This window comes from Sylvia atricapilla, chromosome 3 (genome assembly GCF_009819655.1).
Source record: "Sylvia atricapilla isolate bSylAtr1 chromosome 3, bSylAtr1.pri, whole genome shotgun sequence".
Lineage (NCBI taxonomy): Eukaryota > Metazoa > Chordata > Aves > Passeriformes > Sylviidae > Sylvia > Sylvia atricapilla.
In genome coordinates, this window is record NC_089142.1 from 672,674 (window position 1) to 694,761 (window position 22,088).

Genomic DNA, 22,088 nt, shown 5'->3' on the forward strand with positions numbered 1-22,088 from the left:
TGACCCTGGGACAGCAGGAGGTGACCCTGGGACAGTGGGAGGTGACCCTGTGACAGTGGGAGGTGGCCCTGCCATGGCAGAGGGTGACACTGGAGTTTCTGGAAGGTCCCTTCCCACCCAAAGCATTCCGTGGATCGGTGTTTCTGTGGGCTGGCAGGGCACCTTAGCCTTGCTGGGACTGTCCCTTTGCAGGACGTGTCCCCTGCTCCAGGGCAGGCTGCTCACAGCTCCGGCCGTGTCCCACCGCAGCCACAGCGGCTGTCCCCTGCTCCGCTGGGATGTTCCGTGGGGATCACAGCATTCCGTGGGCACTGGGGATGTTCCTGCCGGCCTCGCTGGCCGCACCAACAGCGCCGGCAGCGTTTCCTGAGCACAGCCGGCAGCACGGGCTCTGCTGGGGCTCCTCTGCCCTGGGGAAATTCCTGCACAGCGCTGTCCGTGCCCGCAGCACGGGAGCACAATTCCTGCCCCCAGTGTGCAGAGGAGGGATCGCTCCCGGTGTGCGCGGGTGGGAGGGAAGGGTTTGGCAGGAGATGGGAAATGAGAGGGGACAGTGCTGCCCGGAGCTGCCGCTGTGGGGATGGATGCTCGTATCCCGAGCTGTCTGTGCCAGTGACGGTGCGAGGTTTGTCCCGGAATTCCGCAGCCAAGCCCGTGGGTGGCACCGGGACCAAGTCAGGGAGGGGATGCATTTCTGGCATCGTTCCTGCTGGCGGCATTTCCATCCTAAACGCGGCAGCCTTTGGAAAAGCCGTCTGCCGTGGGCTGCAGGGAGAAGTGCTGGAAGCTGGAAAAACACCAGATGGTGCCATGGCTTTAGTTATTTCTTTATGCCTCTGACTCTGGGACTTCGGGCTTCTCTCTCCTCTGAGAGCTGTGCCCATCCTCCTTCTTCCCAAGGGTCCCAGGGGAATTCGGCCTGGCTCGGGGAAAAACGGGTTTACTTACCGAACGACGAGATAGAGTCATTAATTAGTCACACGGATTAAAACGGAGAATAAATTAAAGTCTAGCGGTGCCACGTGGGGGCTGGGGCGGATTAGTCCCACTGGCAGGTCTCCAACCCCTTCCATTCTTAAAATACAGAGTTGATGATACTTTGAATGTATTCAGGGAAAAGAAATCCCGGGCTCTTGCACATTGCTCCATGCTGTTGAATTTACCGAGTTGTTAAGTGCATTCAGAGGTTTCCTGTCAGAAATCAGGTGAGTTGCTCACACACGTGTTTCCCTGAATCCCTCCATTTAAAGGGAATCGAGTTCCTGTCACTTGATTGATAGAAGTTTCTTTTTGTTTCTTTCTTTCCCCAAATCTACAATTCCACGCTCCCGAAGTATTCCTGGGGACCCCAAGAAGTGAGGGAAATGCAGAATTTATTAAGGCTAAGCAATAAAGCAATGTTTTCCCCTTAAAATGTGCCCAAAGAAAATCGGAGAGATGCCCACAGCTTGTAAAACCAGGGAAGTGCAGTTCCCTGTCAGGGGAAGGCAGAAGGAAAGCCCTGAAAAGCATCCTCAGCAGGATTTGAGCTTTACCCACGAGCAGAGGATGGACCATGCTGGAGGAACAGTGTGTCCAGTGCCCAGGAACTCCAGGATCCTGCATCCATTCCCAAAGGCCGTTGTGGGAGGAAGAGGAGCAGGACATGTGGTAGGACATGAGCCACAGGGAAGGATTTTGTTTGGTGTCACATCCTGAAGGCACGGATATTCCAGTGGCAGCTTGGGAAAGGGCTGTTGGGAGCAGCCCTGGGATCCCCCTCTGAGACACTTGGGTGGGATTTTATACATATATATAAAATATATATATATATATACCCACATGTGTCCCCAGGGGTTGCTCCTGGGCTGGTTTCAATGCCCAGAATTCCTCTCAGTGACCTGCAGGTGCCTTTGCTGCACAGCCCCAGCACTTTCTGTTTGCAGTGTGACTGTCACAGCCTGTGACAGGCCTGGGGCTGGCAGTGGCCCGGAGGTGCCGTGGAGTTGTTTTGTGGCCTCATCCTTGGGACACCTCTGGACAGCAGAGTAAAACCGTGTCCCTGAGCTCAAGGTGCAGCCATGCCATGGGGACAGGGAATGCCATCCATGGGGAAACAGGCCTGGAGTCACATCCCTGGCATCTGGCCTGGAAAGAGCCCAGAGGCCTCCAGAGGTGAAACTCTCAGCCCAGTTTTGCCACTACAAAATCCACGATCAGCATCAGAGGAGGCTGAACTGAAAGGGATGGGAGAGCAGTTCATTGGCTGAGTTTTGAGCTGGGAGGGAAGGGCTGGGAGCTGCAGCAGCACCAGTGGAACAAGGAACGTTTCATTGGAAGTGCAGCAGCCCCGACACTTTGCCATGTTGTATTTTATCTCAGCCATGTACCTTAAATATAAAACAGTTCCCAAGGCTGCTGTTCCCTCTCAGCTGCAAGGAGAGGAGGCCTGGGATGGAGCAGGATCCCTCTGGACAGCCGAGGCTCAGCAGGGACAGCCCTTCCCAGGCTGTGTTCCCCCCAGCAGGACCCTCTCCGTGCAGGAGGTGGTTAAACCCATCCTGCCCCAGCAGCTCTGACAGCTGGTGCCCAGGTCTGGCTTTGCAGGTCACCCCAGTAACAATTAAATACAGAAGCACCAGTTCTGTGTCTTGCCAGGGTTCATTTCTGTACCTTTAACCCCGAGGTGTTCACGCTGCTCCTTGTCCCACCTCATTTCCTTCCCTGCACATCCCAGGGACAGGGCTGCTGAGGGCAGCTCTGGGTTACAGACACGATCTTGGATCTCATCCACTCACTGCATTAAACGGAATAAATGTCGTTTGGCGTTCACCTGAGCCGAGGAGGGCATCACAGAGCAGGCAAAGGCTGGGTGCAGGCTGCTCCCAGCATCCCTCAGCAGGGAACTGTGCTCCCTGGGTGGCTGCAGGCATTCCAGCTCTCCTCCTGCTTCCCAAAGTGGCAGCCACAGGGCTGCAGGGCAGAGCTCCAGGAGGAGCTGGGGTTTGCAGCACACGGAGCTGTGTCTGCTCAGCCCCCTGGCCGCTCTCAGTGCCCTGGTGGGACCCCACTCCCGACAGGATTCACTCCAGGGCTAAGAGCTCCTGCAGAGGAGATTGGCACCCAAAGCCCTGCAGAGTAAAGAAACCCCTGCTCTGGAGCTGCCGTGGAGGCTCTGGTGGAGGTTTGGTGTGCCACAGCCCAGTGAGAGGCTCCCGCAGCGCTGCGGCGTGTTCTGTTCTGATGGTTGGTTCTATTACCACCCCGAGTTGTTGGTTTGCTCCCGCTTTGTACCCTCGTACCCAGCTGTCAATCCTGCTCCAACCCTGCCCCTTGTTCTCCGATGTTCCCTGTCGTTTTACTCGGCTGTCAATCCTCCCCTCCACACTGTTCTCCGGCCCTCGAGGCCCCACTGGCCCGGGTGAGCCGCTCTCCTCCCCTGCTTTTCCCTATTGGTTTGCCAGATGGGAACCCCACCTTCCACTCGTGTCCTGTTCTCTTCCCACTGCCTAAAGAGCTGTCCCCTCCCCTACAACCTCCCAGTTTAACAGAGCTCCCACCCTGGGGTTGTTTGTGTTCAGCTCCTGGAGCCTCCATGGGAATAAACTGCTAAAGCCTCCCCAAACCTGTAACACCAAACTGCTGAAGCCTCCCCAAACCTCTAAACCCCCAAACTGCTAAAGCCTCCCCAAACCTGTAACCCCAAACTGCTAAAGCCTCCCCAAACCTGTAACCCCAAACTGCTAAAGCTTCCCAAACCTGTAACACCAAACTGCTGAAGCCTCCCCAAACCTCTAAACCCCCAAACTGCTAAAGCTTCCCAAACCTGTAACCCCAAACTGCTAAAGCCTCCCCAAACTGCTAAAGCTTCCCAAACCTGTAACCCCCAAACTGCTAAAGCCTCCCCAAACCTGTAACACCAAACTGCTGAAGCCTTCCCAACCTCTGGGTTTGTTCTTCCCTGCAGAGCTCCCACCAACAGCTCTCTCCCTCCCCAAGCTCCTTTCCCTTGTTTTTGTGTTTTCAAACATTTCAAACGTCTCAGATCCAACCAGCTCAAATACTTTTTAATACATTGAAAATGTAAAATAAAGCATATACGAAGTACATACAGTATATATATACACATATTTCAAATACTTAAAATTCTTATGTAAAATATGAAATTTTTTTTTCTATATTATTTGTGTAAAAATACATTTTCAAATGGTGTCACCTCGATTTTGCTGTACAGACCCTCAAGCCCAATCGAAGTCCCTTTTAAAAAGGCAAAAAAGACAAAGGTTTAGGATTTTTGGAACTGCGTTTACAGGCCTGTTGTCCACACAGGAAAAGCCTCTGGGAAACAGTATTGGATTGCTTCTTCGTGAAAAAATTCCCGTTTTTTATTGCATTAATGGCAGGAACGGAACCTTTTCAGTTGTGCTGCAGTAACCCCCGTGGCCTGGCCGAGGAACTGCCCCCGCTTCCCTGTCACCGCCTCCGAACCCCTCCTTCGTCCGCTCTTTTCAGCTACTAAAATATATATTACTTAAAATATATTACTGTAAGCTCTTCGACTCGCTCTGCACGTACAGCAAAGGGAAGAATTCATTAAAAACAACCCAGGACACTCTGCGTTCGCTCCTGTCCCTGTGCCACCCCGGTGACACCCTGGTGACACCCCGGTGACACCCTGCCCCTGGCTCACAGGGACCATGGCACGGAGGGTCCCCGCAGGGGAGAAGCCCCAAAGCCGCTCCCAATCCACCCTCCTGCCCCGGGATGGGTTTTGCTGCCTCCTTCCCGAGGATTCCTCCCGAGGATCCCTCCCGGGAACGACCTGACCAGGAACTGCTGCTCCAGCAGCTGTTTTGTGCAACCAAAAAAATAAAAGAAAGGAAGAAAAAATAAAATTCCAACTCCCCAACCAGTGCAACTCTGCTTGGAACCTCCTCTTCCCTGTAAACTGCAGGAGGGGAAGGAAAATCCCACACCAAATTCCTTCCCTTGGTGCCCGCCTGGCTCAAAGCTGAACCCCAGAGCCGTGCTGGCACCTCCCGTGCCACAGCCTGGGGTTTGGGGCTGGGGAGAGAAGTGTTGGTCAGACTCTGATTCCAGTTCTGGGTCCTGAAAAGGGAAACTGAAACCTCCTCCCTCATCAGGTTCCTTTCCCTGCCACAAACACTCTGACATCAGGCTTTGGGAATCCTGGACTTCTGATGCCGCCATTCCCTGCAGCGGGGTTAAATTCATTTCAATTTAAATGGGGGACCAAAGTCCAATGGTTCCAACCCCTGCCTTCATCCCTTCACCGTGAATCCCGTGTGGAGGTGGATTTACCGTCTGTGGGATAACGGGAAGGAGCCTCAGCAGCGGGACAGGCTCATCCCACCCCAGGAACTCCCCAGGATTTACCCTTCTGACACCCGTCATCCCACAGCCCGCTGCAGGACAGTCGAAACTTCCAGGGCTTTATCCCTGTTCAGGGAGTAACTTCCAGGGATTTTTCCAGCCATTGTTATCCTGAACAATCTCCTCCCCCTCAGTGCCCCCGGAGATGCTCCCAGACGGGCACGGAGAGAATCCATAGCCTTAAAGAAAGAAAAGAGCCCAAGGCGGGTGTTGATCCGTGAAATGGAACTAAGGCACTGACAGGTGTCAACCCCCGAGCCACCAGGGCCACCTCCCTCCACGTCCAGGGTCACAGCCAGCTCCTCCTGGGACGGCCCAGGGACACATTCCCACGGGATGGCACCGGGAACGGGCACTGCCACTCGTGCCCAACCCCTGCCCAGCAAGGACACGGCAAATGCAGCAGGAGGAACCGGCTGGAGCCACGGCCGGGTCGGGAAGTGCCAGGGGAGCTCTGGAAGAACCTTTCCAGCGGCAGCTGAACGCCTGCGAGTGCTCGGGGTCACCTCCTCACCCTGCACCTCCCCTCTCCAGCAGCCTGGAAAACCCCGGAGAGGAGCCAGGGAGAGGCCAGAACTGCCCCAAGTGCACAGGAAACCTCTCACTGCCCCTGGAGAGGAGCCAGGGAGAGGCCAGAAGTGCCCCAAGTGCGCAGGAAACCTCTCACTGCCCCCGGAGAGGAGCCAGGGAGAGGCCAGAACTGCCCCAAGTGCGCAGGAAACCTCTCACTGCCCTCGGAGAGGAGCCAGGGAGAGGCCAGAAGTGCCCCAAGTGCGCAGGAAACCTCTCACTGCCCCCGGAGAGGAGCCAGGGAGAGGCCAGAAGTGCCCCAAGTGCGCAGGAAACCTCTCACTGCCCTCGGAGAGGAGCCAGGGAGAGGCCAGAACTGCCCCAAGTGCACAGGAAACCTCTCACTGCCCTCGGAGAACGACTCTGTCAGTTTGTGTCAGCAGCACGGGCCTCTCCTGGAGCCTCTCTCCTGTCCCAGGAGTGGAAGTGTCTGTCCAGGCCTACGGCAGGGAACAGCCCTGGTGTCCAAATGAGGGAGGAATGGACAGAGATCTGCTCTGAGCTCCAAAGCAGCCCACACTGCCTCCCACGGTTACAGAAATGCGGCATTTCCTTTTCCCACACAAGAGCTGCGAGTGGGAAGTGGCAGGACAGGCACAGCCACCGCCACCGCCACGGGTGTGAGATGCTCGTGGGGACGATTTTGTGCAATGTTTTAGATTTTAAAAAAACTTGAGTTAATTTTTAATCCCTAAATCCTCCTCACCACGGGATGGCTGAGCAGCGATGTGGAGTCACGACGGTGAGGGTCACTGCTCTGCAATAAACTGAAGATGCCAGAACCCAGAGCAGGTGATGCTGCAGCTCCTGCACTCCCTGGGCAGGGAAGGAAACGCTCCTGCTGCCACGGGATCAAGTCTCTAAGTCCCTTTTCCTTGTCATCACCAACTACATCAGAGTCACGGAATGTGCTGTGCTGGGAAGGATCCACAGGGACCATCCAGCCCAACTGCTGACCCTGCACAGACACCCCAGCAAACCCACCCTGTGCCTGACAGCGCCGTCCAAAGGCTCCTGGAGCTCTGGCAGCCTTGAGCACCACTCGTTCCTTGCAAAATCAACCAGGGAATTATTTCTGCTCCTCAGCACCGGCGCCGGGCTCCCGGGGAGAAGGGGAGGGCAGCAGTAGTACAAAGGACAGGGGAAGGGGAGGCTGAGGACCCCGTGCACCACTCAGCTGTGGGAATATTGCTTCAGCTTAAAAAGGCCTTTGGATTCAAAGTGAATTCAGTGCTTTTTCCATCAAAACCATCCATAGCTCTGCGCCCTGAGCAGGATGCAGCAAGGCCCCCGCCCACCCTGCGAGGGGAACAGCTCTCCAGTGACTCAGTGCTGATGCCATCCGAGTGCTCAGCTCCCGGGAACACGGGGCCACTGTGCCTGCAGTTCCTTCAGCCCACGGGAAGGACTCCAGGAGCTGACAGGGAGCTCAGCTGCCACCAGCCGTGTCCCCAGCCAGGTCACAGCGCCCCTCCCTCAGCTGGGCCAAGCTGAGCTGAGCTCAGCCCAGTTTGGTATTTCACACACAAAGAGCCGCCCAGCAAGGCCCAGACACACTCATTTACCTTCCCCTAACCCAGGAAATAGAAAATCTTGGATAAAAACTGGAGATGCCCACGGGGCCGTTTGGGTGAGCAGAAAACTCTTCCCAGAGCACGGCAGGACCCAGGGTGGCGCTTGGTGCCCTCGTGTCCCAAGAACAGCTGGCTCTGGGCCGTGGGATGGCAGCTGCCAGCTCTTGGGGAATTGAGGAGAGCAGATTCCTGCCAGCCCTGCTCCTGCTGGGTCACCGACAGTCCCTGAGCCCTCCTGGTCACTGCCACGTCAGCTCCAGCGCAGCACACCTCCCTTCAGCTGGGACACTGCGCCAGGGGCATCTGCAAACCAGCGATGCCAGCCCGTGCTGCAGAGCCCAGGAACCTTCTGGAACAGGCTGGTGCCTCCCAATTCCCAAGGATGTGAACTGGGAGCAGCCAGAGGAGCCTGCTCAGGGCTCCGCCACCACCCACATTTGGATTTCGATTTGGATGATCCCGTTCCCTTGGTCAAGAGGAGACCAACAACGGGGCTGTGGGCTGGATGCCCCCAGGGAGAGCAGAGCTCAGGGCAGGCTGGGGTTACCGGAACTGCAGTACAAGTCAAACGCTATCTCCTAAAAGACTGAAAAAATATCTTTAAACAAAATAACGTGGCATATTTACATAATTCCTTAAGTGCAAACTCTTGTCACAATTCACGTCGCCGAGCGCGATTTCGACTCCCTGTACAAGAAAGGTGCTCTTTCGTTAATGAAAGAAGGACTCTTTAACTCTGCATTTCCTGATTCAGTAACGTGTCTCTTGTGCAAGGCAGTAAAATTCCCGTTTCTTCCCAAGATCCTCCCGAGAGCAGCCCCCCGAGGAGGCGCCGCCGTTACCGCACCACCAGGCAGGAGACGCAGAGCTTGGAGGGCCCGATGCAGTCGTCGTGGCAGAAGGCACCGCAGCCCTTGCACATGATCATGGCTTTCAACCTGCAGTAACACTTGGACGGCGGATCCTCCACGGCGCCGTCCTCGGCGAAGGCCGGCACCGGCAGGCTCTGCCCGGAGCTGACGGCCTGCCCGGCGGGGATGGTGGTCACGGTCACCGAGAAGGACATCACGTTGGCCACGGAGCCGGCGCCGCACTCGCTCATGAGCGAGCCCTGGCCCACCACGTCGGCCGAGGTGGAGACGTTGATGGTGCCGCTGTAGCTGGGCCCCAGCAGCGGCGGGTTCCCGGCCACTTTCGGGGGCTGCGGGGCCGGGAGCAGCGGGGGCTGCGCGGAGTCCAGGGACGGGCTGGGGGGCCCGAAGAGCTCCGTGCCGCCCTGGCCCTTGCTCCTCATGGCGTGGGCCATCTGCTCCTGCGCCGCCTGCAGCAGGTCCCGGGCCAGCGCGGGGCCGTCCAGCACCTTCTCCCTGGGCGCCGGGGCCGCCTCGGCCTTCATCCCCAGGGAGCCGGGCTCTGCAGGGCCCTGCGAGCCCTCCTCCCTGTCCCCCTGCCCCGCCCGCGGCTCCTCTTGGACGCTGCTGTGCTCCTGCTCGTCCCCGGAGCTCTCGTGGTCGTCCGCATCCTCCTCCTCGCCGCTGCTGCCACCCCGGCCGCCCGTGTCCCCGCCGTCGCCGAGCTCTGCCCGCGCCCCGAGGGACGGGCCGCTCAGCCCCAGGCGGGGCTCGGCGCTCAGGCCTCTCCTCAGGCTCTCCGAGCCGCGGCCGTACGTGGACACGTTGAGCAGGTAGTGCCCAGACATGGCCGGCTTGGACGTCCTCCTGCCCGCGAAGCCCAGCATGAATCTCTGGCTGGTGGAGCCGTTTTCCACCGGCAAACCTGAGTGTGGGAGGTTCAGCTGCGAGGGCTGAAGGACGGGCGGCGCGGTCTGCCTCTGCACCCTCTTGATGAGAGTCTGCAGGATCTGCTCCTGGGTGGATTTGCTCAGCGCCTCGTGGCACTGCTGCTGCTGCTGCTGCTGCTGCTGCTCAGGAGCGGGCTCCTTTCCCGAGGGCAGCGGGAAGGTCCTTGGAATGTGAGGCAGTGGCCTGTTGTGGCAGAAGATCTTCCCCAGCTGCTGCGGGGGCAAACTCGCCGGCGTGTCCCCCGCCTCGGCACCGTTCCCCGCCGTCCCCTTCTCCTCCTGAGCAGCCACGGGGACAGTCCTCACTTCTGCTTTGGTCAGCGCCTTGGGCAGGATCTGCTCCAGGGGGACGCTCTTGCCTTGGAGCAGCTGGGTGACCAAAGGGTTGTTGGCAGGAATGCTGGAGCTCGCCCTGGCCACGGCCCCACCGGGAGGGGATTTAAGGCTGGGGGCTGCCGAGGAGCTGCTGGAGGGTGGGACGGGCGCACCCCCGGCTCCGGCGCCCGCGGCCGGCAGCGAGGACACCCCGGGGGAAGGAGGTTTGCTTTTGGGAAGGTCACAGCCGGTCCCTCCCGAGGCCGGGGTGACGCTGCCGCAGCCGGGCCCGTTCCCGGGCGCTGGCCGGTGCCCGGGGCCGGTGCCCGGGGAGCCCGCGGTGGCCGTGCCCCGCGGGGGGCTCGGTGTCACCCCCGGGCCCTTCCCTAGCGCCGGGGCTGCGGCGGCGGGCCCCGGCTGTAGTTGTGCTCCAGGAGGATGACGCGCAGCTCCCGGCTCCGCCTGACTCTCCGCTTGGGAACGGGGCCCCGGGCACTGGGGAAGAAACCTTCTCGAACCTCCCCCGCTTCCAGTTCCTGCCAGTTCCAGTGCCTTGGCTCCAGTTGCAGTTTGGGGGGCTCCGGCGGGCTCTCCTCCGCCCGTTCCCGGGGGTCTCCCCCCGCCCGGGCCGGGCCCCGGCACTGCCCCTCCGGCCGAGGCGGCGGCGGCGGCGGCCGCTGCCCTCTGAGCCTTGGCCTGCTGGGCTCTGGCCTTGATGTCGGCCAAGGTCCTGGCCCCCGTCCTGCCCGGACTGCTGAGGGACAGGGGGAAGCATGCCCTGGGAGAGACCTGGCCCGCGGGAAATGGCATCGGCGAGATTCTGGACATGGGAATCTGCAACAGAGCAGGAGAAACACACAGCTCAGACACCGGCAACACTCCGCCCGCGGGTTAAAGCGTCTGCAGTGTTGTCTGAGAGAATCCCTTAGGAGAAACCCCTCCTGCCCCTGCCTTGAGACAAGAGACGTGTGCGACCCTCCCAGGCAGTTTTAGGGCGGTACAAACCCCGTGGCTCGGAGAGGAGCCCGTCCCTCGTGGTGAGAACCATCAGACATCCCTCCCTGAAGGGCTGATCCAGCCCTGTCAGCCCCTGTTCCTCTCTGTCCCGTTATTCAGATGTCATTTCTGTCCTTTGAAAGGTGTCACCCCCCTGCTGGACTCAGCCTTGCTCTTCCCCCTGCTCACCCACCATTCCTCTCCTCAGTGCCTTTGTACAAAGCTGTAACAATCCCGAGCTGGAGAAAAAAGGCCAATAATTTACTATTTCCTTCTAAAACATTTCTCTCAATGTTCCAGCTGACTTTCTCCACGTTTGCACCTCCCAACACGTGTGCTGAGCCCTGCACTGAGCCTGGTGCTTCCCTGTTCCCCCTGCAGAGACCTCAGGGAGTTGACTTGAGGTCACATTTCTTTTCCGTATCCATAAAATCCCCACTGAGCTCCGATCAACTTCATTTTTGGGGAACGACACGTCTTGGGGACATGTCTGTCCCCATTTCCCCTGCTTTGCAAATTCCAAATCACCTTCAACTCACTGTGCTGTTGAATTAAATCCCACCTTTACTGCCCAACCCTCCTTCCTGTGTGGTGTTCCAGGCCTCTTTTAGGGACAGTTTGCCCAGTTCTGTCCCTGACAATTTCACTGACGCTTTCCTGCCTTCGTGCTGTTCTTATGAACACGTGAGAATGATGAGCTGCTTTGAAAGTTCTGAGTTTGCAGCCTTTTAGAGCAAAAGGAGAGTGGAATTCCTGGGACATACAAGAATGAAGCTTCTGCCTAAAGCCCCAGAGCAGCAGGTTGAGCAGCAGCTTGTCCAGACCTGGCTTCAAACCCAGCGCCTGGAATGTTTCTGCCCTGCCCATCCCAGCAGGGAGCAATTCCCTCTTCCCTTTCCCAGGGGGGTTCTGGCAAAGGCTCAGCAGCCAGAGGATCCTGAGCTGTTCCCCAAAACGCTCCCCAGAGCCGGCTGCAGTGCCGCCAGAGGCTCTGCCTTTAACGCCGGTGTCGGGCAAACGCTCACTCCTCCGGCTGTCCCCACCTGTCCCCCTGGCTGCACCTCTGTCCCAGCAGAGCCTGGCACGTGGCAGGTGTCCCTGCGCAGGGCTCAGGTGGGCCCTGAGGTCCCTGGGGCTCAGAGCTCGGTGCCCGTGTCCCCGCTGTGCTCACCTTGAGCGGGGGCACCCGCGGCACGGCGCCGGGAAAGGGCTGCTCCCGAAACTGCTGCTGCTGCTGCTGCTGGCAGGGCTCAGCCACACGGGCCTTCTTCTCGGGGCTGCCCGGAGCCTCCTCCCTGCCCGGCCGCTTCCTCTTGTGCGCCTCCAGCCCGACCTCCATGGCCTCAGGCCCGGGAAAGGGCTTCTTCTCCTGCGCGGCCGCGGCTGCCGCGGGGCTCTGCGGCTTGGCCGCTCCTTGGGCCGCCTCGGGGCTCTTTGGTTTGCTGGGGGCACTCGGAGTCTCCTTCACCAGCGGGCCCTCCTCGGCCGGGCCAGGCTTGCTCTGCTCCTCTGGCCTCTGGCTGGTGGGTTCCTCGGGCAGGGTGTCCCCGTGGGCGCTGTCACCGGCTCTCACCGCCCGCTGCTCCGGGGTGACCTCGGGTTGCGGCTCCTCTCTGCTCTCCTCCGCTGCTTTTCCAGCGGCTGCTGCTGCTCCTGGGGCCGCCTGTGCCCTGGGCTCCGCTGGGGACGTGCCCTGCTCCCTGCTCCCGCCGCTGCAGGGCTCGGCCTCGGCCTGGGCTGTCAGCTGCCGCGACTCCTCGGGGCTCAGCCCGGAGCTGCCAAGGCAAACGCAGGCTTTGCTTGGTGAAACATCCCTGCACACCCAGCCCGCCCTCGGGGGGACGGAGGAAACATTCTCTGTTAAATAAACTCCCTAAATAAATGTCTCACGCAGCCCGTGATCACCCAGAACCTTCCCTCCTCATCGTCCTCCCGCAGGAAACAGAAATCGGCAGATTAAAACGCAATTCGTGGAACACTGGGTAGCTCCAGGCCTGTCCCAGACACCAAGTTTCCAGGCTGCAAATCCAAAGAGTTTGGCCAACAGTGCAGGTTTCCCTGTGTGAGCCCCCAGAGCCTCCCCCTGGCTCACATGGTGACACTGGCAGGGACACTGAGGAGGGTCCCACCACCTCCTCCACAGGAACACGCAATTCCCAGAGCGATGTCTGCTAAAAGTCACTCCTTTTGGATGAACTTCATCCATCCCTCTCAATGATTGGTCAAATTGGGGTTTTTTTTTCCCCAAACCTAACCCTGTGAAGGTGAATCTCTGGATTGGTTCCCACCAGACATGTCCCCTCCACGCCGTCCTGCTGTCCCCTGTCCCCCTAAGGCCCCAAAACTGGGGCTGTTGTCACCTTCCTGCAGCCTTGTGTGGACACCCCTCAGCCCCTGGCTCATCCCAACCACCGCAGGGAATGCCAGGAGCAAGCCCAAGGCTCTGGGTGAGCAGAGGGACAGTGGCTGGCAGGGTGGGGACAAACAAAAACCTGGCACAGGGCAGGATCAGAAACTCCTGATCAGTGATTTACACTGTGTCTCTCAGTGCCTCAGAAACCCAAAACCCTCCCTGGAGCCCCAAGGGAGGGGAAAACCCTGAAGCAAGAGGAGGCACAGAATAAAAGCTTTGCAGATTTGGGGGTTTAAGCAGCTCCTGTGAGACTGGAGATGTGGAAATGCAGGTCCGGAGCCCGAGGTGGGACACACTTGGCCACCACAGCTCTGAGGGCCTCCAGAGCCCCAGCTCCAGGAGAACCTGGGGGTGGCTCCTCCAGGGTCCCAGCTCCAGGAGAACCCTGGGGGTGGTTCCTCCAGGAGAACCTGGGGGTGGCTCCTCCAGGGCCTCAGCTCCAGGAGAACCTGGGGGTGGCTCCTCCAGAGCTCCAGGAGAACCTGGGGGTGGCTCCTCCAGGGCCCCAGCTCCAGGAGAACCTGGGGGTGGCTCCTCCAGGATCCCAGCTCCAGGAGAACCCTGAGGGTGGCTCCTCCAGAGCCCCAGCTCCAGGAGAACCCTGGGGAACCTTCCTCATGTTCCAGGGCTGACGAATCCCAACGTTCATGGATGGACCAACCCCAGAACTCAGCTGGGCTCTCACCTCTGCCCGTAGTAGCTCTCAAAGAAGTGCTCCTTCCACAGCTCCACCTTCTTCTCCTTCTCGATTTCCTGCCGGATGCGGAGCTGCATTTCCGGGGTGAACTCTCCTGTGGGATGCCAGAGGGGTTTCTGAGACAGCACGGGGGTGGATGATGGGGCACAGGCCCAGCTGAGTGTCCCAGGAGCTCTGGATGCTGCAGCTGCCCTGAGCCCCTGGGGCTGCTCCAGTGGAATGGGGCACTCAGGGGACTGGAGCCCCAGGAGAGGCTGAGGGGCTGGAAAGGGGCTGAGCCTGGAGAAAAGGAGCTCAGGAGGGACCTTGTGGCTCTGCACAACTCCCTGCCAGGAGGGGACAGCCAGGGGGGCTCGGGCTCTGCTCCCAGGGCACAGGGACAGGACAAGGAACGGCCTGGGCACACCTGTAAGGGCCTCACCACCCCACAGGGAGGAATTTCCCCAATTTCCCATCTGAACATCCAAAGGGATGGCTCCAAGGACTGGGCACGCCACGCTCTGCCCTGGGACAGAATTTCCCTTCTCTGCCCCTTCAGCAGTGTTTAGACAGCTCCACACTGCCCCAGCTCTCCCGGCAGTTCGGATTTTAAACCCATTTTTCCCTCTTTTCTCAGCTCTTACAGAGATTTGCTTTGGCAGTTCAAGACAGAATTTCTGCAGCCCCCTCTGCCCCTGAGCCCCGCAGCTGCACAGGCTGCAGTGAGTGCTGCAGAGCTCCAGGGGCATCCTGCAGGCACTCCCCAGGAATTCCTTCCCCAGGAATTCACTCCCCAGGAATTCCTTCCCCAGGAATTCACTCCCCAGGAATTCACTCCCCAGGAATTCACTCCCCAGGAATTCACTCCCCAGGAATTCACTCCCCAGGAATTCACTCCCCAGGAATTCACTCCCCAGGAATTCATTCCCCAGGAATTCCCCAGGAATTCACTCCCCAGGAATTCCCCAGGAATTCACTCCCCAGGCATTCATTCCCCAGGAATTCCCCAGGAATTCATTCCCAGGAATCCCTTCCCCAGCCTGGGGAGGATTTACCTTCTGCCAGCCTCTCCTTCCAGCCCTGGGCAGCCGAGGTGAAGAACTCGTTGTTGAGCGCGGAGCTGCTGAGCTTCATCAGCCCATCGGCCCCCACCTGGGAGAGACAGACACCTTGTCACCTGCTGTCACTGCACTGTCACCTGCTGTCACTGCCCCTGGTCACTGCCCTGGTCACCTGCTGTCACTGCCATGGTCACTGCTGTCACTGCCCCTGGTCACTGCTGTCACTGCCATGGTCACCTGCTGTCACTGCCATGGTCACTGCTGTCACTGCCCTGTCACCTGCTGTCACTGCCCTGTCACCTGCTGTCACTGCCCTGGTCACTGCTGTCACTGCCCTGGTCACCTGCTGTCACTGCCCCATGTCACCTGTTGGTCACTGCCTGGCCACCTGCTGTCACTGCCATGGTCACTGCTGTCACTGCCCCTGGTCACCTGCTGGTCACTGCCCTGGTCATCTGCTGGCCAAATCTCAGGATCTGGGACACCTCCCACTGTCCCAGGGTCACCTCCCACTGCCCCAGGGTCACCTCCCACTGTCCCAGGGGCTCCAGCCCCAGTGTCCAGCCTGGCCTTGGGCACTGCCAGGGATCCAGGGGCAGCCCCAGCTGCTCTGGGCACCCTGTGCCAGCCCTGCCCACCCTGCCAGGGGACAATTCCTGCCCCAGATGCCATCCCAGAAGCCATTCCCTGGCTCCTGTCCCTTGTCCCCAGCCCCTCTGCAGCTCTCCTGGAGCTCCCGCAGCTCCGGGAGGTCCCCAGGAGCTCACCCCGAGGCGGGTTCTCTCCCCGGCAGGTGCCAGGGCAGGGCGGGGCACTCAGGTGAGCTGTACCTGTCTGTCCACGTCGGGCAGCAGCAGCAGCAGGCGTTGCTGGCCCTCGGGGGGCAGCAGGGAGAAGGTGTGTTTGTTGATCAGCGCCCGCAGGTTGGTGTTCACCAGGATCGAGTCCGGCGTCTCCACGTCGATCTCGGCACAGCGAGCTCGCTTCAGCTGCCCTGCAGGAGACACACCTGGTGACCCTCACCTGTCCTGGAGCACACACCTGGTCACCCCTGACCTGCCCTGTCCTGCCAGGAGACACACCTGGTGACCCTCACCTGTCCTGGAGCACACACCTGGTCACCCCTGACCTGCCCTGTCCTGCCAGGAGACACACCTGGTCATATATCACCTGTCCTGGAGCACACACCTGCTCACCCTCACCTGTCCTGGAGCACACACCTGGTCACCCCTGACCTGTCCTGGAGCACACACCTGGTCACTCTCACCTGTCCAGGAGCACACACCTGGTCACCTTCACCTGTCCTGGAGCACACCTCACTCTCACCTGTCCAGGAGCACACCTGGTCACCCCTCACCTGTCCTGGAGCACACCTCACTCTCACCTGTCCTGGAGCACACCTGGTCACCCCTCACCTGTCCTGGAGCACACCTCACTCTCACCTGTCCTGGAGCACACACCTGCTCACCCTCACCTGTCCTGCCAGGAGACACACCTGGTCACTCCTCACCTGTCCTGGAGCACACACGTGGTCACCCCTGACCTGTCCTGGAGCACACACCTGGTCACTCCTGACCTGTTCTGTCCTGGAGGACACACCTGGGTCACTCCTCACCTGTCCTGGAGCACACCTGGTCACCCCTGACCTCTCCAGGAGACACACCTGGTCACTCCTCACCTGTCCTGGAGCACACACCGGGTCACCCCTCACCTGTCCTGGAGCACACACCTGGTCACCCCTGACCTGTCCTGTCCTGCCAGGAGACACAGCTGGTCACCCCTCACCTGTCCTGGAGCACACCTGGTCACACCTGCCCTGCCCCGGGCTCCCTGAGGCAGGGAATGCTGCAGTGCCACACGTGCTGGATCCCAGGTCACAGAGAATTCCAGATTCCTGTGCTCACTGAGCCCCAGCAAACACTGCAGTGACCTGAGGAAAAGGCTCCAAATGCAGTGAGAGCCCTGGGATTGTGGCTGTGGGGCTGGGATAGAAGTGTGGGATAGCACAGGGTGGGAAACTCAGAGTTCAAGGGTTTGGAAAATTGTGATATATACGGGGCAAAACGGAGGATTGAAGGATTTGTCCAAATCCTGCTTTCCCCAGGAGAGTTTGGACGCTGCTCCAGGGACGCTGGGAGGGATCGTTGGGGTGTCCTGGCCAGCACCAGGAGCTGGATTCCACCATCCTCGTGGGTTTCTTCCTCCCTCTCAGGACATTCCATGACTTTGTAAGAATACCCTTAAATTCCCCGGGGTCAGTCCCACCCTTGGAGAATGGGACAGGAACCAGGAAGGTCGGGAGGGCTGAGAAAATCCAGCAGGGTCTGAGGGATGGGACATCCAGGGAGGAATTTCTTTTCCTTTCTCCTGTTCCTGGAGTGTGTAAACGCATTAAAAACCCCATAAATGATGCAGGTGCTTTTGTGCTCTCCACCAGCTGGGAATTGCCAGGAGAGGCCCAGTGATGAGCACTGGGAGATGGCATCAGGAATTATTGATGCCAATTCCCAGCAGATTCTGGCAGCACCCCCCAGGGTCCCTCAGCAGTGGGATCTGCACACTTCACTCCATTTTGCTGTTTGAGGCTTCTGTCCTGGCACAGGAGCAGCCCCAGCCCTGGTGTGAGTTCTCACACCGAAAGTGTGAGTTCTATTCCCAATCTGTTAAACCAGTTCAAGAGATGTTTTTTTCTTTATCTCATAATTCCAGGAGAATCTTCTGTCACTGGGCAGCTGTAAAACCATCTGGGGCAGTGTTTCTTTCTCCCTTCCAGGAGCCAGCCCTCACAATCCCAGGGCTCTCTGCTGTCCATGGCCAGCCAGGCTCACTGCAGGGCTCAGACAATTCCAGCAGCCACTGGGAGAGGCTCCACCCAGGGCCAGGAGCCCAGCATTCCCCCCTGGATCAGCCCTGGCATTCAGAAGCCCAGCACAGCCTGTGTGCTCTGGATTCCCAGAGGGAGAGCAGCCCCAGCTCAGCACCACTGCACCTTCTCCAGGATCATCTCTGCTGCCACAGAACCACATCTGTCACTGCAGGAGGCTTGGGCTGGGCTCACACCAACAGCCTGACCAACAGCTCTGACTTTTATCCTTTTTTGTTTGCTTTTTTCGTGCTATTACATTTGTATTTTAATTTTCCTGGTAAAGAACTGTTATTCCTATTCCCATCTCTTTGCCTGAAAGCCCCTTAATTTCAAAATTATGATAATTCAGAGGGAGGGGTTGCACTCCCCGTGGCCAGGGGGGCTCCAGCTCTCCCTGCAGACCCCTGGCTGCCCACCCCAGGCCGGCTGGAGGAGCAGGGAACCCGTCTCTTACGTGCGTGGAGCCGGTCGGATCTGGGGAACGGCTTCTTGGCCAGCCCTGGCAGGGAATTCTCCAGCTTCACCGAGCCTGAGGAGCTGGAGGTGGAGTTTGGGGGGCTGCTGGAACGTCCCTCTGCCCTCTTCCCTTCCCAGCCTGCCAGAGAGAGAGACACTGGATGCACAGAGGGATCCTGCACCGGCACGTTCCTGCACGGAATGGAGCTTCTCCAGCAGCCAGAGCCACCCCTGCAGCTGCAGCCGTCCAGCACGGACATTCCTGTGCCCTGAACGCGGAGACAGAGCCCTTGGAGCCACCAGAGCATCCCAAAACGTGCACAGGCACATTTCCCAGTTAATCCCGATTTATTTCCCACCTAATGTGAGCCAGGCTTAGGGTTAATGGGACATTAACACCTGAATTAACACTTCCAGGGCTAACAGAGCTCCTGGCAGGGAAATCAGGAATGCCAGGGGATTCTCCTGGTGCCAGGGAATTCTCCTTGTACCAGGGAATTCTCCAGGTGCCAGGGAATTCTCCAGGTGCCAGGGAAATCTCCTGGTGCCAGGGAATTGGGCAGGTGCCAGGGAATTCTCCTGGTGCCAGGGAATTCTCCAGGTGCCAGGGAAATCTCCTGGTGCCAGGGAATTGGGCAGGTGCCAGGGAATTCTCCCGGTGCCAGGGGATTCTCCAGGTACCAGGGAATTCTCCAGGTGCCAGGGGATTCTCCAGGTGCCAGGGGATTCTCCAGGTGCCAGGGGATTGGGCAGGTGCCAGGGAATTCTCCAGGTACCAGGGAATTTGGCAGCAGTGCCAGGGGATTCTCCAGGTGCCAGGGGATTCTCCAGGTGCCAGGGAATTCAGTGTGCCAGGGAATTCTCCAGGTGCCAGGGGATTCAGCAGTGCCAGGGAATTCTCCTGGTGCCAGGGAATTCTCCTTGTACCAGGGAATTCTCCAGGTGCCAGGGAATTTGGCAGCAGAGGCTGACACCTTGGAAGGGAAGGAGTTTTGGGATTGGGCCAATAATTAATATTAATGAATTACCCAGAGCAGCAGGCGTTACTGAGGAGCTCAAAGGGTGGAAAACCTTTGGGATTTAGGGCTGGGGATGCAGTTTTGTTGGGATGTGGCCCAGGGATGGGACACGGGAGGGTGGCCCTGCCACGCAGGGGTGCCACTGGAGGGGCTCTGAGATCCCTTCCCAAACATTTTGGGATTTGATGGTTCTGTGGCTCAGAACCAGGACTCAGTTACTCTGGAAAGAAATCGGGGAGAAGTGGCTGGAAGGAACTCCCAGGGATTTGGGATCTCATGGAAAATCTGGTGCTGGGGAAGGGGAGGAGAGCTCCTGTCCTGCTGGAGCAGCCAGAGCAGTGACCTCACTGATTCCTGACACCACAAATTCTGGGAACCCCTCAGGGATCTTCCACGTGGGAACAGGGCATGGAACCCACCCTGCAGGAGGAGGAGCCACTTTGGAAAATATAAATACCCAGAGAAATCCCAAAAAGGGACAGGAGAAATCCCAAAGAGGAACAGGAGAAATCCCAAACAGGGACAGGAGAAATCCCAAACAGAAACAGGAGAAATCCCAAACAGAAACAGGAGAAATCCCAAACAGGGACAGGAGAAATCCCAAACAGGGACAGGAGAAATCCCAAACAGAAACAGGAGAAATCCCAAACAGAAACAGGAGAAATCCCAAACAGGAACAGGAGAAATCCCAAACAGAAACAGGAGAAATCCCAAACAGGAACAGGAGAAATCCCAAACAGAAACAGGAGAAATCCCAAACAGAAACAGGAGAAATCCCAAACAGGGACAGGAGAAATCCCAAACAGGGACAGGAGAAATCCCAAACAGAAACAGGAGAAATCCCAAACAGAAACAGGAGAAATCCCAAACAGAAACAGGAGAAATCCCAAACAGAAACAGGAGAAATCCCAAACAGGGACAGGAGAAATCCCAAACAGGGACAGGAGAAATCCCAAACAGGGACAGGAGAAATCCCAAACAGGGACAGGAGAAATCCCAAACAGGGACAGGAGAAATCCCAAACAGGGACAGGAGAAATCCCAAACAGGGACAGGAGAAATCCCAAACAGGGACAGGAGAAATGCCAAACAGGGACAGGAGAAATGCCAAAGAGGAACAGGAGAAATCCCAAACAGGGACAGGAGAAATCCCAAACAGGGACAGGAGAAATCCCAAACAGGGACAGGAGAAGTCCCAAACAGGGACAGGAGAAGTCCCAAACAGGGACAGGAGAAATCCCAAACAGGGACAGGAGAAATCCCAAACAGGAACAGGAGAAATCCCAAACAGGGACAGGAGAAATCCCAAACAGGGACAGGAGAAATCCCAAACAGGGACAGGAGAAATCCCAAACAGGGACAGGAGAAATCCCAAACAGGGACAGGAGAAATCCCAAAGAGGAACAGGAGAAATCCCAAACAGGGACAGGAGAAATCCCAAAGAGGAACAGGAGAAATCCCAAACAGGGACAGGAGAAATCCCAAACAGAAACAGGAGAAATCCCAAACAGGGACAGGAGAAATCCCAAACAGGGACAGGAGAAATCCCAAACAGAAACAGGAGAAATCCCAAACAGGGACAGGAGAAATCCCAAACAGAAACAGGAGAAATCCCAAACAGGGACAGGAGAAATGCCAAACAGGGACAGGAGAAATCCCAAACAGGAACAGGAGAAATCCCAAACAGGGACAGGAGAAATCCCAAACAGGGACAGGAGAAATCCCAAACAGGAACAGGAGAAATCCCAAACAGAAACAGGAGAAATCCCAAACAGGAACAGGAGAAATCCCAAACAGGGACAGGAGAAATCCCAAACAGGAACAGGAGAAATCCCAAACAGGGACAGGAGAAATCCCAAACAGGGACAGGAGAAATCCCAAACAGGGACAGGAGAAATCCCAAACAGGGACAGGAGAAATCCCAAACAGAAACAGGAGAAATCCCAAACAGAAACAGGAGAAATCCCAAACAGGAACAGGAGAAATCCCAAACAGGAACAGGAGAAATCCCAAACAGGGACAGGAGAAATCCCAAACAGGGACAGGAGAAATCCCAAACAGGGACAGGAGAAATCCCAAACAGGGACAGGAGAAATCCCAAACAGAAACAGGAGAAATCCCAAACAGGGACAGGAGAAATCCCAAACAGGAACAGGAGAAATCCCAAACAGGGACAGGAGAAATCCCAAACAGGGACAGGAGAAATCCCAAACAGGGACAGGAGAAATCCCAAACAGGGACAGGAGAAATCCCAAACAGGGACAGGAGAAATCCCAAACAGGGACAGGAGAAATCCCAAACAGGGACAGGAGAAATCCCAAACAGGGACAGGAGAAATCCCAAACAGGGACAGGAGAAATCCCAAACAGGGACAGCAGGAGAAGGCCCCTGCAGGGGTACAGGTGACTGGGGAATTCCCTGAGCACAGGGAGCAGCTTTGGATCAGCCCAAGGCACCGTCAGATCCACCCAAGACCCATCCCAGCTCTGTCCTGACCCGGTGCAGCCCTGACAGACCCGAGCCAGGAGACTGGAGTTGGCCATTCCAGAACCAAATCCATTCCAGAACCAAAACCATTCCAGAACCAAATCAAACCCATGCCAGAACCAAACCCATTCCAGAATCCGAGCCATGAGCGAGGAGCTGCTGAATTCAGAGCCCAAACCCAGCCCATTCCAGTGCCCAAACCCAGCCCATTCCAGAGCCCAAACCCAGCCCATTCCAGAGCCCAAACCCAGCCCATTCCAGAGCCCAAACCCAGCCCATTCCAGTGCCCAAACCCAGCCCATTCCAGGGCCCAAACCCAGCCCATTCCAGGGCCCAAACCCAGCCCATTCCAGAGCCCAAAGCCCCATTCCAGAGCCCAAACACAGCCCATTCCAGAGCCCAAACCCAGCCCATTCCAGAGCCCAAACCCAGCCCATTCCAGGGCCCAAACCCAGCCCATTCCAGGGCCCAAACCCAGCCCA

General features: G+C 58.0%; 2 protein-coding genes across 4 annotated transcripts in view; both read right to left on the reverse strand.

Moving 5' to 3' along the window:
- DTNB (dystrobrevin beta) overlaps window positions 1-8,276 on the reverse strand; it is a 177,956-nt gene extending 169,680 nt beyond the window's left edge. Inside the window, exon 1 of the mRNA XM_066314554.1 lies at window positions 8,145-8,276. The gene's annotated coding sequence lies outside the window, so the exon portion shown is untranslated. The remainder of the gene's footprint in view (window positions 1-8,144) is intronic.
- The window catches only part of ASXL2 (ASXL transcriptional regulator 2), a 52,279-nt gene continuing 38,284 nt past the window's right edge, over window positions 8,094-22,088 (reverse strand). The window contains exons 8-13 of one of the 3 annotated variants that reach the window (XM_066314553.1): window positions 18,100-18,258; window positions 15,610-15,773; window positions 14,774-14,870; window positions 13,728-13,833; window positions 11,801-12,404; window positions 8,094-10,467 (exon numbers count right to left, since the gene is read on the reverse strand). In XM_066314553.1, coding sequence (XP_066170650.1) covers window positions 8,356-10,467; window positions 11,801-12,404; window positions 13,728-13,833; window positions 14,774-14,870; window positions 15,610-15,773; window positions 18,100-18,258 — 3,242 coding nt within the window. In that variant the 3' untranslated portion in view covers window positions 8,094-8,355. The remainder of the gene's footprint in view (window positions 10,468-11,800; window positions 12,405-13,727; window positions 13,834-14,773; window positions 14,871-15,609; window positions 15,774-18,099; window positions 18,259-22,088) is intronic. The other 2 variants (XM_066314550.1, XM_066314551.1) reach the window with 2 other exon arrangements.